Source organism: Taeniopygia guttata, chromosome Z (assembly GCF_048771995.1).
Source record: "Taeniopygia guttata chromosome Z, bTaeGut7.mat, whole genome shotgun sequence".
Classification (NCBI taxonomy): domain Eukaryota; kingdom Metazoa; phylum Chordata; class Aves; order Passeriformes; family Estrildidae; genus Taeniopygia; species Taeniopygia guttata.
The window spans coordinates 7364623-7382640 of record NC_133063.1 but is presented as its reverse complement, the minus strand read 5'-3'; the positions used below and the strand labels follow the sequence as shown (position 1 = coordinate 7382640).

Sequence of the window (18018 nt, the reverse complement as noted above, 5' to 3'; positions counted from 1 at the left end):
GAGGTTGGGTCAAACGACCCACTGTGATCCCTTTGAACCTGAACCATTCTGTGATTCTGTGATTTGGTGACTGGGCAGTTTTGAGTTGCTCAGTGAGGTTTGAGTGCAAAAATTCCACCAAGCAAACCCACAGGATATTATGGCTATGCCAAAACCTCAAGACCAGGAGATTCCTTGAACCCTTGCAATGATTAGCCATCAGACTGTGACAAAATCTTCACAGCACAAATTGAAAAGAGTACAAGCAAGCAGAACCTCTTTATCAGCAAGCATCTGTTTGCAGTCTACTTTAATCATGGTATGTTCAGGTTTCCAAAGAATGGAAACTGAGGGCACAGCTATGTGGTCCAAATTTAAGAAGAGATGCCAGCTGATGCCTGCTGGGCACAAACATGCTGGTAACCTTTGGAATCAGAGAGGGAAATGAAACCCAATGCAAAAGGCATTAGGAGAAGATAAGTGATTTGTTTCTGTATAAGCAAAACAGAAACCATTGTGCATTAACTGGAAAGAGGACAAGAAATTTTGGGGCTTGATTCCTTAGCTCATGCTGACAGTCTTAAGACATGATAGAAAACTTGGCTTCTGCACTTGCTTTAAACAAGGCACCGTTCCATGTCACTCATGCTGGTGACTGGGTGACAGAACATACTGCACTCATCTTACATTGAAGACTCAACCTTCAGTAAAGCTATATCGTGAATTATCATGGGAGCTTATTCCTGTAGCTATGGACTGGTTTGTATCTGCCTCTCATCTCCAGAGTGTGTCCAAAAAGGGCAATGGGGCTGGAGTAGGGGCTGAAGCACCACTCATATAAAGAGTGGTTAAGGGAGCTGGAGGTGGTTAGCCAGGAGAAAAGGAGCCTCAGGCTCTCTACAGCTACTTGAAAGGAGATTGTGGTGAGGCAGTCTCTTCTCCCAGAGAAGAGGGTAACAAGGCAACAAGGGACAGTACAAGAAATAGCCTCAAGTTGTACTTTTTTGGCAACAGACACTAATGGGAAGAGAATGAGAGTCATCCCGTTGGGAAGGCAGTCCTATGAAATGCCACCAAGCACGGGGCTTGAGTCTTTTCTGTGTGTTGATGTGTTCCAATAATAATAGAATCAGAATGGTTTGGGTTGGCAGGGACCCTTAATGGTTTAGGTTGGAAGGGAAATTAATTCCAAGCTTAGAAGATTGGAATCTTATTCCAATCCCCCACCATGAGTCAGAACACTAGACCAGGTTTCTCAGAGCCCCTCCAACATGGCCTTGAACACCTTTAGGGATGGGTTATCCTTTCAGTGCCTCACCAGCCTCATAGTAATGCTACAATGATCTGAGTTGTTCTTGCTCTCCTACCAGTATGGTGGACTAAACAATAAACAACGAAGTTTTGTGGTGTTGCATTTCACAGCTAAATTCTCTGTGCATACAAGTCTTTCCCTACTTGAGCCTTCCTAATATCATCCTTGTTTTGACTTTAATATCTAGTAAGAGTCAAGCCGAAATATCTGCCTTTTCCTGAGCAAAGACACAAACAGTCTATTTCTTTCACGATTGATCCAATAATTTACCTGAAAACTATTCCTGTAATTTTGACTAGTTTTTCAGCCAGTTCTTGTAGTTGAAGAAATGGGAGGATTGAAAGAGAGACATCAAGGAAGCATGGCTGGATGTTGGGGCAAGTCTGGCCTCCTAGACTTTGGATGGCTTTAAATGATTGTGCATTTATAGGACAGAGGCGTTGAGCTAAGATTGAATTTGAAGGTTTTAGACAAGTGTAATTGGATAATACCAGGTGTTGGGGGCAACAGCTTAAACACCAGCTAAACATCTGGCATGTTCCATGCATGTGCTCCATCTCTGGCAGTGTTTAAGGCCAGGTTGGACAGAGCTCTGAGCAACCTGGTCTAGTGTAAGTGTTGGAGCTAGACGATCTTTCAGTTCCTTCCAATCAGGCCATTCTGTGATTCTACGACTCAGTGAGTCCATGATTTATGGTTCTGTGATTCTGTGTCCATTATTTTGGACTGTCTGAGCTGACATGTGAAAGGCCTGACATGTGAAATGACCTGCACTGTGATTCCTTACCCCTTCTCATATAAACCCCTTCACATTTCTTCACCTGTAACTCATGGAAGGAGGGAGAGCAGTGTTTTCTCCTGTTGTGATCCCTTGTGTCCATTCATTTCTTCACTAAGGAGAAAGTCTGCTGCATAATGTGTCCCAGCAGAACTGAATATATATGTTTTATTTGTGTTTCTAAAGATCCTTAAAGCAAATCCACCTGTCAGTTTCCACAACTTGCTTCTTCACAAGATGAACAGGTGTTGCAAGTTGCTTTTCAGCTTGCTAATAAACTTCAATACTTCTATTATGGCAGTACTGAACAGTTCAAGCTCCACATCTTGATCACTGACTTTTTGCTGGGCTGGGAGTTAAACCTCATCACTTATTTTCTCTGCATTGTTATTTATGACAATATTCAGACTCCAAGCACAGTTAGCTCAACATGATACTCCTGCAACTAGCATTAAAAATTCAGTTTTCCAGACTCACCAAGAATCAGTATGATCAGAATACATTACTCATCAGCAGCTGGACACCTGAAAGGCTTAACTCAGAAAAAATGAAGACAGAGAAGTTCAGAAAAAGAAGTTAGATCAAGTTATACCTTGGATATGACCTACTGTCATTTAAATCCTATGTCTCATAGACACTAATCTCAGACATTTCTCAGTTAATTTTCTATATACTGCATGTTGCCTGTCTGCTAGGTTATCTCATCTTAATAGATACTAGAATAATAATCAAAGTACAGTATCTATCTATTCCTCTCATTATGAAGAATATTCTTCACAGAATTTTCCTCATAATAATTACTTCTCTAGTTATTCTTGTAATTCATGTAAATTACTAATGCTTTGGATTTAACTAAACCTTTGGCTTCGTGATCTTTCCTTTGCAGTGAATTCCACAGTTTTACATGTTGTGAAACCGACATCTTTAATTTCTGTCTCTGTCTCTGAATTCTTATTTTTTGAGGCAGAAATGTCTATTCCTCCATGTTTAGTTCACTCTATTTTATATTTCTATCACCTCCTGTTTGTCCTATCAAAAAACAAAGAGTCAGATGCAAGAGCATTCACTCAATTAATACAGTATCTACATGAAGCAGGAAAAGTCAAAGGCTTTTTTAACTTGATCTAAAAGTAAACCTCTGCAGTTTATGCCCTTCTCCTATATTCCATCCAATTCCTGAGCAGTCACACACTGCATGTCTAATACCTGCTATGGATAAATCTCTACCTGACTAAACACCTCAATCAAATCACTGGATAAATCTCATTTTTACTGGCTGAGAACATGTTTTATAGCAATTTATCTCCATGAGCTTTTCATAAGATTTGGATGAAGGAAAATTCTCCCTCTGTCTCCGTTATCTTATATCCTCTGCTCTTGAACTTAACCCTTTATTTTAGTTTAGCTTAATTCTGAGGGAAAGTGCCCACACACCAATTCTGTGTAATAAATGTATTTCAAAAATTCAGATCCTATTGTCTGTATGTCCCCATGAAACAGATTCCAGGATATCTGTGAAATACATTATATTGCATATATAAAAAAGCAATTATTGGATGTTTTTTATCTTTTATATATGTAATCCAGAGGCAGTCATCAAAAAAAAAAAAAAAAAAAAACAAAAAAAAAAAACCAAAAACACAACAAACAGCTCTGAACATTTCACAGTTTCAACACCTTGAAGTGCTTAAACATGTTGTTTTAGTGTTATAGCTAAGGAGCCTGAGGACTGGAATCCAGCAGTGGTGTGGGTCAGAAAGAGATCAGTGAGGTTACATCCCTGTCATCTCACACATTCACACCAAAGGTGTCGGTGTACATAAAACCCTGCTAGCTACAGGTTCCTAAACCTGTAGCTGCAAATGCTAAAAACCTGCATCCTGTGAACCATTGACCCTCTCTCTCAGGAGCTGCTGCTTTTCTGCTGCTTGCAGATCTTGCCACCATGACATATGCCAGACTGAGATTTCTGTTGCAGCTCCCATTAACTGGAACAAAAACAATCATTTGAAATTGCCAGCTGTGATGAAATGAAATGTTTCCATAGAAAGCATGGACAATTATTTCTTGCTAAAGCTAAAATCATGCAGGATGCTCCTGTGAAGACTTTCTAATTTGTATTATCACAGACATGATTAGGAGGTGGACAGAATCAAAGCATCACAGTGTAAAAGTCAGAGCACAGAAAGGATAAGAGTTTAACTCTTGTAATAACACAATCAGATGGCAGCAGTGCTGTTGGTAATATGGATTAATTTTCCAAATTTTCCCTATGAAATCTGCCAGCAGAACTAGCAGTCATTAGCAGACTGCAGAAACACCTTGGCATGTCTCAGAAAGGCAACTGGCTTGATTTTAATGAATGGCCAAAGAAAAAGCTTCTAAGGGCATGTAGATAGTGAGAAACAAACAGAAAACCTTATAAATGGAATTACAATCATTAATCTTGCTAATGTAATACTTATTCCCAAACCCACTAAGATAAACAGCAGACACCCAAGCTGCCTCAGTGGATTCTGAATACGGATTTTAAGGTGAAAAATGCAAGAGCCAAGCAACACGGTAGCTTGAAATGTCTTGTTTCTGTTTCAGATGTGGACAGTAGCTAGTATACCAGAAAAATTCTGGTTTTCACATTTATGTCAGTTGGTATAAGAGCACATCTGCTATTAGCTTTTCCTTCAGACCTTGCCTCAGGTAACATTTAAGAGCTTATTGTGCACAGTAGGAATTTATAATGACCTCTCTGTTTAGATTACCATCCCTACAGAAAAATAAATATCCCAAAAACCACTTGGAACTAAAAAAATCTGGTGTCCATCAAAACCAAATGGGAGCCCAGGGTTTGAAAACACACAGTAAGAGAGTATAAGATGTGATATCACAAGTCATTACATTAATGCAAGAGTACTTTCTTCCCACTGAAAGAGTCCAGGACTTTATCACAAAGTCACATCAAAGTCGCTGGCATTTAGCCTTTGGAGAATATCTACTTCTTTTCTAAACAGTGGTGTAGACTTAACTGGATTGACAGCTTCAGGACCTGACCCATACAATTTAGCTACACAACAGGAGCAGTGCTGTCAGAGTGAGATGCCTCTAGCTCTGATCCCCAGGACATCTGTGAAAGAACAGTTTTGTCTTTCTGCCCTTTAAAAAATTCAGTCAGGGTCAGTTTTATGGGGAGGAAGATTTTTGTACCTGTTTGAGATTGTCAGCCCAATTTTCTAGCCCCCCTTTTTTCTAAATTATTAGCTTCTGTGTTTATATAGCAGATTTAACTTAAACTGAATGACAAAAAAACCAAAAACAAAACAAACAAACAAACAAAAAAAAAAAACACATCACATTCTTCTTCGGTCGACTGCGTGTTACCAGAAGACAGCATTCATCTGGTGGTTTTGGAAGAGACATCTTAATTCCAAAGAAGAAGGACTTTTTTTGAAGTTTAGGTGCTAGACGGAGTTTAAATACACAGGACTTCTACTGAATTTACCACAGACAGTAGAATTAAAAAAGGGCACTGTTTGAAGGCCATTCTGGAAGACATGTAGTCCAGCCTTTACTCAAAGCATGGGCTCCAGGTTCAATCAGCATACTTCGAGCCTTTTATAGTGAAGTTTTGAGAAACTCCAAGAATGCTTAGCCCCTTATTGTATCTCTTAGAGAAAGATTTCTTAGACTGAGATCTCTTAGAGGGAGATTGTTATGGACTTAGATGGCTTGAACCCCTTCCTTTTTCTTGCCCTTTAGTCTGTCCACGTACATGGACTATCTCTTCTTGTTTGTACAAGGATTGTCATTCAAAGGAGAACACCCTTAATAATAATAACAATGAAGTCCTAAAAACATCTTTAGGTGTTTTTGTGAATCTTCATGAATTGCTTGACTACAATAATTTCAACACTAAGTTGCACAAGTCCAGTGTCCAGCCAGGAGACTCAGAGAGGCTACAAACCAATGAATGGAGGCGAAAAAAAGACATTCATTGGCCAAGCATTTTGAACAGCCTTGATCAATATCTCATCTGCTTGGTATTACTAGGCTGTTGCTTTTCTTGTCTGAATTTTCCCTGCCTTCAGTGCAGTCTCAAACTGTTCTTACTAGAGAGGAACCACAACAAACCTTAACAAAATCAATCATTGTGCAAAGAAGAACTTGAGATGTAATCACAATCCATCTTCAAGTTTGATTAAGTGCTCTAACAAATTGAATAAGGAAAAAAAAAAAGCCAAAAATAGAGTGCTGCTCTAAACAAGTACAGGATGGACTACCAGGTAAGCTAAAAGGAAGAATAGCATAGTATATTGTATTTCAGACTCTAAGTACCCAAGATCTGCTTTCAAATGAATTCTCTCCAAACTATGGGCCTGTACTTTTCTGACACTCTTGTTCCTCTTTTTTTTTCTTTTTCTTTTTTTTTTCACATAACACCTGGTAGAAACATAATCCCAGAGTTTTAGTTCATGTCCACTCATTAACTGCTTAAGGTGTTCTATGACAAGTGAAGAATCAGCCTGAATTCTCTACCCATAGTCAGTTTCTCATCTTTGGGAGATTTTAAAATTTGTTAAAATCACTTCCACCTGGCACAAATTCAAGCACAGATTCCTTGACTGAGAGCTGAATTTTAACAGTGAGCCTCCTGTTGATCTCAAGGCCCAGGTCCATGTGCTTACTGACACACAGAGCTGCTCACAGGCTTGATACAGCTGACAAACCATCTGGTTTGATGCACTGCCCAGGATATTAACATTTCCAAACAATAGCTTACTGAAGTGGCCATCAGACTGCAGGAACTGTGGGACATAAACACATAATCAGAAAACTACAAGGCAGGACAAACACAGTGTGACTCAAGCATTTGAGATGAAAAAGTATGGTTTGAAGAAATTCTTTGCTTAAGAGTCACAGATCAGTGACACATTGGCCTGTGTTCTGAATTTTCTATTGATCACTACGCAGCATATTTTATGATACAGCATTATTTATGATAACATTACTAGTCAGTTTTACAGTTTGTGAGCAAGATTTTTACTAATATATTCAAGTATATTCATAAAAAGCCGTATCTACATACATATATCAAAGACAGAGTAGAATCATGGAAAATGTTAGAACTCTGCTGAGGACAATGCATCTAGAAAAAATAGTGTTAATCTCTTCACTGTACAGTAGATTCTTACTAATTTATCCTACCTTTCCATTAATGAGTTGATACAAATTTTGTAGCTCTAATAGTTTTGACCCCGTACTCTCTCAGTCCCTGAGAGAGGATGTAACTTACTTTACTATCTTTGAAGTGCAAGGGTATTACAGACTTTTTCCTTTTTTTGCCTTCTGCTGTCCTCTGCATTTGCCATCACATCCTCTCAAATTTTGCAGCTGATAGAGTTGCCGACTTCTTTAAATCACTATCTCCTTCCTCAGCTACCTTCTCTGTGATGGTGGGCTGAAGCTTGTTGGGAGCAGGAAAGTCACTAAGAGGAAAATATGGTAAAGGAGTATGTTCCAGGAACAATGAAGAGCAAAGGTCATTTTTCACTTGCTCTGTATAATGAATTTTTTTTTCCCCTCCTTCAATTTAATTAGGATTATCTTCACCCAACACACATATCAGGAGCATGGGCCACTGGGGACTGGGGTCACAAGTGCTGTATAACTTTATGTGTAGGCATAATGAGAGAGAGCTGTGCAAGGTCTTGTCTTCTCCCTTGCAGGTGCTCCTACAGAGAGTCAAATTGACAGCAGCCAAATTACCTCAAGGACCTCAAAACTGAAAGCAAGTTCTCTTCACCTGTCCTAACACAGATCAGTGCTCCTACACAAATCTGAGACTAGCAGCTTTTGTCTCTAACTGTGAAAATAACAATTCAGTGAAGATCCTTGTCTGTGGCATGACTTCCAGCCTCTTCTCTAATCAGACAAGGTGTCCTAAGCTTTCTTGGTGGACAGTTTCCTCTGAACAGCATCCAGCTCAAAAAGTCTGCTCTGCTGGCAAAATTACCTGGCATTGACCCTCACATATCAGAATCCTTGTGTATTTCAGGAGAAGCTACATTTATCTAATGCTGTTTAACTCGCATGCTATTCCAACCAGAGGGAGCTAGGGCTAACAAACTCACTTTCTCCCTGTTCTGGCTGCCCTCTGCAGAGTTCTTGCAGCTTCCACAAGCACATAAACCAATACCACTTCAAAGAGTCCCCTAGTTGCAAATTGACTCACAGTTGGAACTGGTGTTGGCGTCCGTCTGCGTTGGTGCCAGGCTGTGCTGAACTGGCCCTTCAGACGTGGCCCTTCCTGACAGTAAATGACAGAAGAGAGAGAAGGAAAGGAAAGGGGAAAGACAGGGCAGAAAAAGGGAATGTTTAGATAAATTCACTGAACAGATATGCAGATACCATCTCATGTTTTTTAAGACAATCTCTTACTGTAAATTCCTCCCCCCCTCCAACACACACACTTTTTCAAGCACACAAACACACCTCCCAGCCAAAATCTGGAGAAAATGGTTGCCTTCATTTGCTTTGTCTGCCTGTCAGCCCACAGGAAATTCCTTTAACAGGGGTTATTAAAGAGGGTAAGGGACATGCAAGCTGCAGAATGGATGATGCTATTGCACCAAGTGTGTGTGGGACATCACTGACAGATCAGATCTGCAGATCAGACCCTTGCAGATCAGACTGTCAAGACTGAGTTTATCTTTCAGCATTTCTGTAAGGACAGATGCATATGATAAGACCTGGATGTCAAGCATGAGGATGTCAGACCTGCTGTCCTGTTCATTTATAGACATTGAATGCAGCAGAAAAAAAAAAAAATAAATCTTTGTAGGATTTCTTGTTATGAACAACTTTACCCTCAGAAAAGTGGAATTCAAATCCTGTCTAGCATTTAGGTCAGCTAGGGCTGTGTTGTTAACCTGACATGCGTTGCTTTTGCAGATTGCATTTGTGAATTTGCTGTGAGGCATTAGCCCCTGTCACAGAAGGTACAAAGGTACAAGCATCAGACAGCTCTGATGTTCTTCATTCCAGATGTGCAGCTCTCTAAGTGAGGCACCAGAGGTGGACTGAGAACCTCCCAGTCTGAAAGCATTTGAGTCCACATATTGTGACATTTGAGGTAATGCTCACGATGTTTTCAATCTAGTTCTCCACTCTTTGGCTCTAAACTTCCTTCTCTGAAGTGTTGATGTAGGATCATTAGGTATCTATGTGCTGTATTGTGAGCAACTCAAGGAATTGGAAAGGGTCATGGAGTTTTTAACAAATAAAGTTTCTGTGCTGCTGCTGCAGTATAGTGAAACCATGAGCACCAATGGCATTTGTCACATAAACAGCATAAGATTTTACCAGAGAGGAAGAAAGGATCTTGGCATCTGTTCTTCAGCCCAGCTACTATGGCAACAGTAAGGGAGTATAAATGCCATGCTATAAATAAGCACTTTCTTTATCAAGTTCTAATCTCCCTACCTGATTAGTTCTCACAGAGTCTGACTGGGTCATATCCACTACTTAAAAACAAAGATGGATGATAAAGGTGAGAGTAGGTTTAGATTAGAAATTCTAGGAAGTATTTCTTTACTTTAATAGAGGCGAGATGCTGGAACAAGTTGCCCACAGAAGTTGTGGATCCCCCATCCCTGGAAGTATTTAAGGCTGGGATGGGATCCTGACCAAGCTGGTCTAGTGGAAGGTGTCCCTGTTCATGGCAGGGGAGCTGGATCTTAATGATCTCCGAGTTCCTTTCCAGCCTGAAACTCATTCTTTGATTCTAGTAACAGCTTTCAAATTCACCATGAGATCTTTCAGAAAGGACATGTAACATTAAGTCTAATTTGAAAAAACTTTAGAATGCACACATAAGCATTACAAACACTCACTGTACTAACTGAAGGGCAATTAACTCTAAATTGTTGCTGACAGATTTTCACCCATTTATACAAATGCAGAGGAATACCAGTGAAGTAATTTGTGTTTTAGAAGTCAAAAGACTGAGGAGGAATTTCACTTTTATAATCTCTACCTTGCAGCAGAATCAGTTTAAGCAAGCTATAGGGCAACTTCACCAAATTCTGGTGTGTTATGAAGCTTTAATTTACTATTCTGGAGTACTTTGACTGAAGATTTCAGTTGCTTTGGAGCTTTTGTACACTTACTAATTAGTATGCTGCTGTTATTTATGTGTCTGTCTGCAAAAAAATTTAACTAAAAATCACCAACATTACAAATGCATCCGGACTCTTCAGGATTGCTAAAAGAAAAAAAAAAGAAAAAAAAAAAAAAAAAAAAAGGAGTTTTGTCATGAGCTCTTGTCCACTTGCTCTTTTACGTGTGGCAAGAGCCCACATTCTCTCCATGAGAGGGAAGTGAGGTGATGAAGCACTGACCTATTGTTTTTTCAAAGATCAGATTTTATTCACAAGTACTCTTTACTCAGTGCTATTTTCCTTGGTTTTCCAAAACAGCCTTCTCAAATGAATTAAAAAACATCATGCTACCTACCTAGGCTTCATTTATTCCATGTTTTTCTGAGAAACCACTTCTAAGGTGTCCCCTTATTATTTATAAAGTTTTTCCCAGAGCTTGCCCACCTCTATTCCAAGACCTTTTGATCTCCAGTCTCTATTTGGGCTGTTCATAACGTTTCTTAGCACAATAGCTTTGATTTCTCTAATTGCATACTACTTGACACTCATCCTTCACAGATCGTGTACCCTCTCCTTTTCTTGCCTTAGCTTCCTTACAAAGGTATTTTAACTGTTCAACATTTTTCAATAACTCACTACCACTCTAACTAAGCCTTTATTTCTTGAAAAAAATTTTACATGGTAAAACTGAAATGTCTCAAATACAAGGCTTGTAGAAGTCTCTCTGCCCAAATATTGGGTTAATACATTTTGCCACCATATCTTTCTGTGAGTGTTTTTAAGGTTTGCATATTCAAAGCAAGAAATAAGAAACTAAAACTGGGATTTTTTTTCTTTTTTAAGGTAAAAACACATATCCTATCTTTGCAATGGTGCTGAAAAATGCTTATTACCAGTCATTTGTCAAAATTTGTCTTTTGACTTTTCTTTTTTCATTTCTTTAGGGAAATTGAACTATTTCAGAAGTCCTGAAGCAAAGTATTGACATACTGAAATACGTTTATATGCATACAAAACCACTTTCAATTACAACTGCATTTATAATTTCAGCACTTGTTATGATTTTTTTTCCTTTTCTGAGACTTATTTACAGTGTAGCTTCTTTATATAAATGAAAAGTAGAGAATCAATGATCTATAGACACAATATTTTTGTTCAGACAAAAAGAACAAAAGCTTTTGTAATTGTGCATAAAAGCCTGAAAACTTGATCCCTTCCTGATCAGAATCTAAACTATTAAAGCAATCAAACCTATATTCCTTTATGCTAGGTAATGATTTTTAAATGTATTAAAAAGGGGAAGGTTAACAGTGACCTACTGCTCTCTTCATCAAGCACATGGGAGGGAAAAGTCTCTGAGAGATTCTCTTCTCAGAGATGCAGAGAGAAAGGGTGAGAATCATCAGGTACAAGATGTAAACACAGGACACTAATGTGAGAACTTAGAAAAAATTTTTCCCCAAAAAGGAAGACTGCCACTGTAACAAAGTCTTAGGGATGTCATGCATGCTCCATTCTTGGAGCTATTTAAAAAAACATTTGGTCACTGTGTAGAGCACTAGCTGGACTAGTATTGAGGATGGGGAGGCAGATTCAACCTCCACAGGTCCTTCCAACTGGCATAGTTTAACGAGTTGTGACAGAGGTATTTAGCAACGCTAAATGTCAGTATTTACCTGCCACACATTTGAGAGAATAACCACTGACAGGTGGTATGGTGCCTTCAAGAGAAATGTTTTCAACCAGCTAAAAAAAGCAAATTTGGTTATCTATCACATTTTCTGCCTGGTTTCACATGAAGTTCTCTGTATAATTCAACCAGAGATAGCTGGAGTGAACAGTGTAAAATGCAAGATAGAATCCCAGGGGAACCAAAGAGCAAAAAAGATGCTGTGGTGGTGCAGATATAAAAGTAAAGATAAAGGACATATGGAGAAATTGCAGTCCCTAAAATCTCTTTCAGTGGATGGCCTTCTGCTCAAGAAATGACACAGGAGTTACCTACTTCAATTTTTAAAAGAGAGAAGCGTAATTTACACAGTTCTTGGTGGGTGTAAATCTGGCTCTGGAAAATTAGCAGGTTACTGGGCATCCTGGAAATGTACATCCAGCAGAACCAATCTTCCTCAGCCCTCTTTAACAATAAGCCAGAATTCAGCATTTCACCTTCAGCCTCCCAGATTTGCACCATGGCCAAGAGAGAGCAGCCAGGGCAATACAGGCAGCAAGGAGTTCCCTCCAGAACAGAAATAAAGCCCTGCTGGAAACAAATACCATAATCTGATTTCTTCTTACAAATTCCTTATCCACCGAGTGGCCCATCTATCACATCCATGTCTCTTCAGTGTAGAGACAAGGATACTTTGTGGGACAGTGCCAAATGCTTTCAATAGACCAAGGTAGATGGCATCAGTCACTCTTCTGATCCCCTGCTTCTGTAACCCTATCGTAGAAGGCCACCAAATTTCTCAGGCATCATTTGTCTTTAGTGAAGACACTTTTTCTGCCATCACATTCTTACTTTCCATATGTTTTACCATAGTTTCTAGGAGGATTTGCTCCATGATCCTGCAAGACACAAAGCCAAGAATGACCAGCCTGTAGTTCTGCACGCCTTCCTTTTTTCTCTTTTTAAAGATGGGCATTATATTTCCCTTTTTCCAGTCAATGGGAACTGCACCCAATTGCTACAATTTCTCAAATATGATAGTGGTTTAGCCAGTTTCTCCCACGTTCCCTTTGGATTCATGGATGTATCCCATTAGAACCAATAGATTTATGCACCTTTAGGTTCTGAGCATCTCACCCTTTTCCATGATCCAGTTAACCTGGTCTTTTGATTACTTCTGGAGAGGCCCAGAAATAATGTTTTTTCCTTGTCTTCCTTTAATCACTGATGTACATATGAAATCTTTTCTTGTTTCCCTCAACATCCTTCACCAGCTTTAATTTAATCAGGTCTTCAGTTTTCCTAACCTGATCCCTGGCTGCTCAGACAGTATCTCTGCACTCCTCCCAAGCTACTGTTCTTGCTCCCATACTCTGTGCTTTCTTTTTTGTGTTTGAGTTGGTCCAGGAACTCTTCATTCATCTGCAAAGGTCTCCTGCTATATCTGCCTGACTTCCTCCTTACTGGGGCGCATCAGTCCTGAGCTTGGAGAAGGTGATCCTCGAATACCAACCAGCTTTCTTTGGCCTCTCATCCCTTCAGGGAGTTATCACATGGTACTCAAGTGAGAAAATCCCTGAGGAGGCCAAAGTGTGTGCTCCTCTCAAGTCCAGCTTGCTGTGTGCCTTCCTCACTGCCCTGAGGATCTGAAACTCCACGTTTTATGGTCACTGCAGCCCAGGCTGCCCTTGGGTTTTACATCTTCTCCTCCCCTACTCCTTATTGGTGAGAACAAAATCCAGCATAGCACCTTTCTTTGTATCACGTGGAGAAGAAAGGTTCCATCAAGGAATTGGAGAAGAAAGGTACCATCAAGGAATTCCAGGAACCTCCTGGACTGCTTGTGTTGTCCCCCAAAAAGATAGTGACATGGCTGAAGCCCCCATGGGGACCTGGGCATGCAAACAAAAAGCTGCTTCAATTTGTCTATAGTGTGACTTATCCAGGGAGTCTTCCTGGTTGGGTGGCCTGTAGCAGATCCCCACTATAATGTCACCTATCACATCCTGCAGGGAGCTGCAGTCAGAAACCAATGCACTAAGTCAGAGAAACTCTGCTCTTCCAGCTTTCCTTTTGAGAAGTCTCCAATGCAGAGTGGATTTTGCATGTTTTTGTTCTTTGCAGGTATCACTGGCTGGAACATTGTTGTGTTCACCTCGACAACTAGAAACAAAAAGGATTGTCAAAAAAGGGGAATGGGATCAGGTTCCTAGTTCACTTAAGGAACCACTGAGATTTTTGGCTGGTGTTTGTCAGCCAGAGCTCAAAAAGAGTTATTTGGTGATGCTAGTCAATCTACCCCTTATATGCATTTTCTTTGGAGTTTATGTGTGTAGCCTTGTAAGGCTGTATGTGTGAAAGACTTCAAGGTGCACCAAAACTAAAGCATTCTCCACAAGAGTTTTCTTCTTGCAGGGTATGAACTCAAAACAGGCAGAAACTCTAGTGCCTGTACAAAGAGGTGTAAAGAAAATGTTACCCCTTTGGATTAAAGAAAGTAAAGCAGCTGGGGAATTACATGATGTCTAAGAAAAGATAAGCACCACAGGGAAATGAGCAGAGATAATATTTTAGTCAAATAATAAAGTGCTGACAGGCTTCTAAGGACATATCTCTGGCTTAGGAGTACCACAGCCACTACTATACAAAAATTCATGTAATGATTATGAAGCAACATTAGGTCCTTGTCCTGTTCTTTATTTTGTTGTACAGGACACTTGGCTTAGTGGACATTGGTTTCATCTGTTATGACAGTTTCTGTGTGACTCCATAAGTCTTCTGAATGTGATGATGTTTAGGATCAGGACAACTGCACTTAGTAATTTCAAAGAAGAAAGAAGCATATGAAATGGAAGTTAATTGACAGTCACTAGTTTTGGCATGAGTATTCATCTGCAGAGACTGAGGCTTCAAGATAACTGCTGATAATCACATCTTATCCTTGTTCCTAGCTGGGGAATGGACAGAAACTGTAATGTGCAATCACCAGGGGCTGTGAGAGAGGAAGACAACATCTCTCAGCTGTCTGGAGAGATAGGAGTCAAGAAGCAGGGAGAAGCTTGCAGGAAGCTAAAGACTAACTCCAGTTTATTGATACAGCCTTGTTTGGTTCATGGTTGTGTGGCAGAAAAATGCGACTGATTTCTAGAGTAATGAAAAAAGTAATGCAGAAACAGTCACTCTGTGGCTTTGTTTAACAACAAAAGGGAATATTAATCAAACAACAGCAAAGAACACTTACACAGTGGCTACTGCATGTAAGAAAAATAATTAATTTGAATGAACTTACCAAAACACTATTATAATTCTAGGACAGTTGAACACAGTTTTTCAAAGTAACCAGTGACTGCACTGACTTTTGTGGTGGGAGACAGCCTGGGTAATTTAAAACCACATTTGCACAGAGTGCTAAGTGCGCTCACTCTGAAGACTCAGCAACACTCTCTTAAAATATTTCTAAAAGCATGCTTAAAAACAGAGTGGTTGGGTTATACCTATAAGGTCCAAGCAAGACAATACTGTGGGTCATTCTCTCCCTGTGACTACCGCAGAAAACAATCACTATTCTTCTTCTCTCTTTAGCATACAAACACCTTTCCTACAGTGAAATTTCTCAAATGTTTAATGAAAAGCACTGCTTTCAAATTGCTTTTTAAGCTTTAACCACAAAATCTAATATATTCTTTGGATACTCTTACACACATTCATATTGCAAATGAATCCTAGCTTTGCTCTAAGAGCGACTTTTATGTGGCTGGATTTGTTATAGTAATGTATCAAGCAGAAATTAAGAATTTGAAGTTATAAAACTAATTGGAAATGGACACCTGAACAGGATGATTTCTAGTATAACATTTTTACATTACTATTTTTCCATCTGTCCACTTTAACACTACATACAGCTACCAAAATCTGCAGGACCAACTACATTCTGCCCATATTTTTTTCTTAATCCTTTCCCACTTTTATGTGCCTCATACAATTTACCTGCTGTGTTTACTTGCTCATATAATGAACACAAAAATCTTTCAGTACAAATAACAAAAAATTGAACTAATTTCAGCCTCTAAATATTTAAAGACCAGATAAAACAGAGGAACATATTCTAGCTCAGTTGCTTCCTGCATTGTCAAATTAGGTTTCAGAAAACTGAGAAAAATGTTCTGTTTTTGTGGACAGGGTATTGAAAAACAACATCAAGTTACAAATTTTATATAAAAAGAGCTTTTTGAAAGATATTTTCTCATTTTAATTGCAAACTAGTGCTAAACTGTTCATGCTTTATGGTTGAAAACCTTTGTAGAACAGCTGTGCAGCTTGGGAAGGTCAGCTGAGCATTTTAAGTATCATGATGTAGCAGTCGATACAATTCTATCTGCAGTCTGGACAGCCTAAAGTCCAACATAAAGTGAGGCAAAAGTGTCTAGGAACACAAGATAACTGCAGTGATGTGTGTTTTTCTCCATTGCTATAAGGGGTGAGTAGTTTTGGGAAACTTTTCTTTGCCTGGCTAAAATCTGGTCAGAGCTTAAAGCAGCAGGTAGCAGGCAGCAGCAGTCTGTCAGCACCACTCGTTTTGGTGGATATGTTTCCAGCCCATTTTTATACAGCTTCTTAACTTAGAGGAGCTGAGCAGCTACTAAAATGAGAAAAAAAAAAGAAAGCTGAAAGAATCAGTTTTTGTCAGTGTGTCATCACTGCCGAACTCCATCACTTCTGAACAACAGGTAGCTAAAAACTAAATCAGCTGTTATCAAACTGGGACGTAATCAAGATCAATACGCTAAATATAGCATCCACCCTGGTGGCTTGTGTAGCTCCAGAAACTCTTCCTACTGCAGAAGTAGGGAAATGTGTGTGGTTTGTATATGTTCCTCAGAAGCCTCTACACATGGGAATATTTTTAAAGGCCTTTAGTCACAATGTTTAACATTGCTAGATATGCAAGGATGAAGAATGGATTAGAACTGACAGTCAGACTTAGTATTTTTAATCAGAATTAGTATTATAAAAATAGCCCAGAGATCCATAAGAAAAAGATTATGGCATTTCAAATAACCTGAGATACTCCCTATGATGTAGTAAGTGTCATTCATTCTCTTTGCTCCTATACCAAAGCTGAGCTAGTTTGAGCATGCCAATATTATTCACATTTTGCTGTGATACGTAATGACTCCTATCAGAGGAAGTGTTTGCTGTTTGTAAATGTTAATTAATTAAGTTCCAAAACTCTCTGAGAGATAAGAAAGAAGGTGTCAATATAACAGTTATTTTAAAGACAAAAAGCTTTAAGGCAACTGATGTTTGGGATGAGAAGATAGCCCAGGAGTTCCTCTCCTCTGTCCCTTATACTGACAATTTTCTTCATTTTCCAAATTGGCCAACACAGGGATGGAAAAGGCCTTTTTCCTGGGAGAGCTCCAAGCACTCCCTAGACGTTCCTTTCCCCAGATCCAAACTCCTCTACCAGGCCACAGCAGAATGTGTTTAGCTGATTGAAAGTGTAGTTTCAAAAGTCAGCGCAGAGCTGAGTGAGCATCCTCCCACAGGCACAGGTTGGGAGTGTGGCCTCACCAAGCAGCAGCAGAGGCAGGACAGGAGCCAATCATGCAGATGTAGAAGGGTGATACCAAGCAGTGACAGCATTTTGCCATCATTGGTGGGAGTGGGGTATGCAGCTAATTTATTTTCACTCGGAGTCAGAGCAAAGCCTGGGTATCTTCCCAGCAAGCTTACTCCATGTGCACCATCAGTTGTGGCCTGAATAAAGACAGAGCAATGATTCCTGTCGTTCTGGATTTGCTGAATGACGTGAGGAGGGTGCAGCACTGCAGGGATTGAATGGGATAATCAAAAGCCTCTCTTTCCAGCTGTAGGATGGATGCATTTTAGACACTTGGTTTCAAAGGGCGGGCAGGGGTGTGAACTAAATTGCAAGCATGCTTATTTTATCTGGTGACTGTTAGCTAGGAAGAAAGAAGTAATTTAAAATAAAGTTTGAAATATCTAGCTGATTGGATTAAGTATCTCAGAGATCCAGTGATGCAGTCACGGACAGCTCTGAAATTATTTCTCCTGATCCTGGAGCTCAAATCCTCCCAGGTATGGAAAGAAAGGCACTGCTGTA

The 18018-nt window shown here is 39.6% G+C and overlaps 1 protein-coding gene across 9 annotated transcripts in view; it reads right to left on the bottom strand.

Moving 5' to 3' along the window:
* NRG1 (neuregulin 1) overlaps positions 1-18018 on the bottom strand; it is a 455187-nt gene that overhangs the window by 270855 nt on the left and 166314 nt on the right. For 7 of the 9 annotated variants that reach the window (XM_072921880.1, XM_072921873.1, XM_072921874.1 and 4 more), the window contains exon 2: positions 8296-8366. The exons of 1 other annotated variant lie outside the window; for it this stretch is intronic. In XM_072921880.1, coding sequence (XP_072777981.1) covers positions 8296-8366 — 71 coding nt within the window. Of the gene's footprint in view, positions 1-8295; positions 8371-18018 lie in introns of all 9 variants that reach the window. One more of the 9 variants, XM_041711197.2, reaches the window with a different exon arrangement.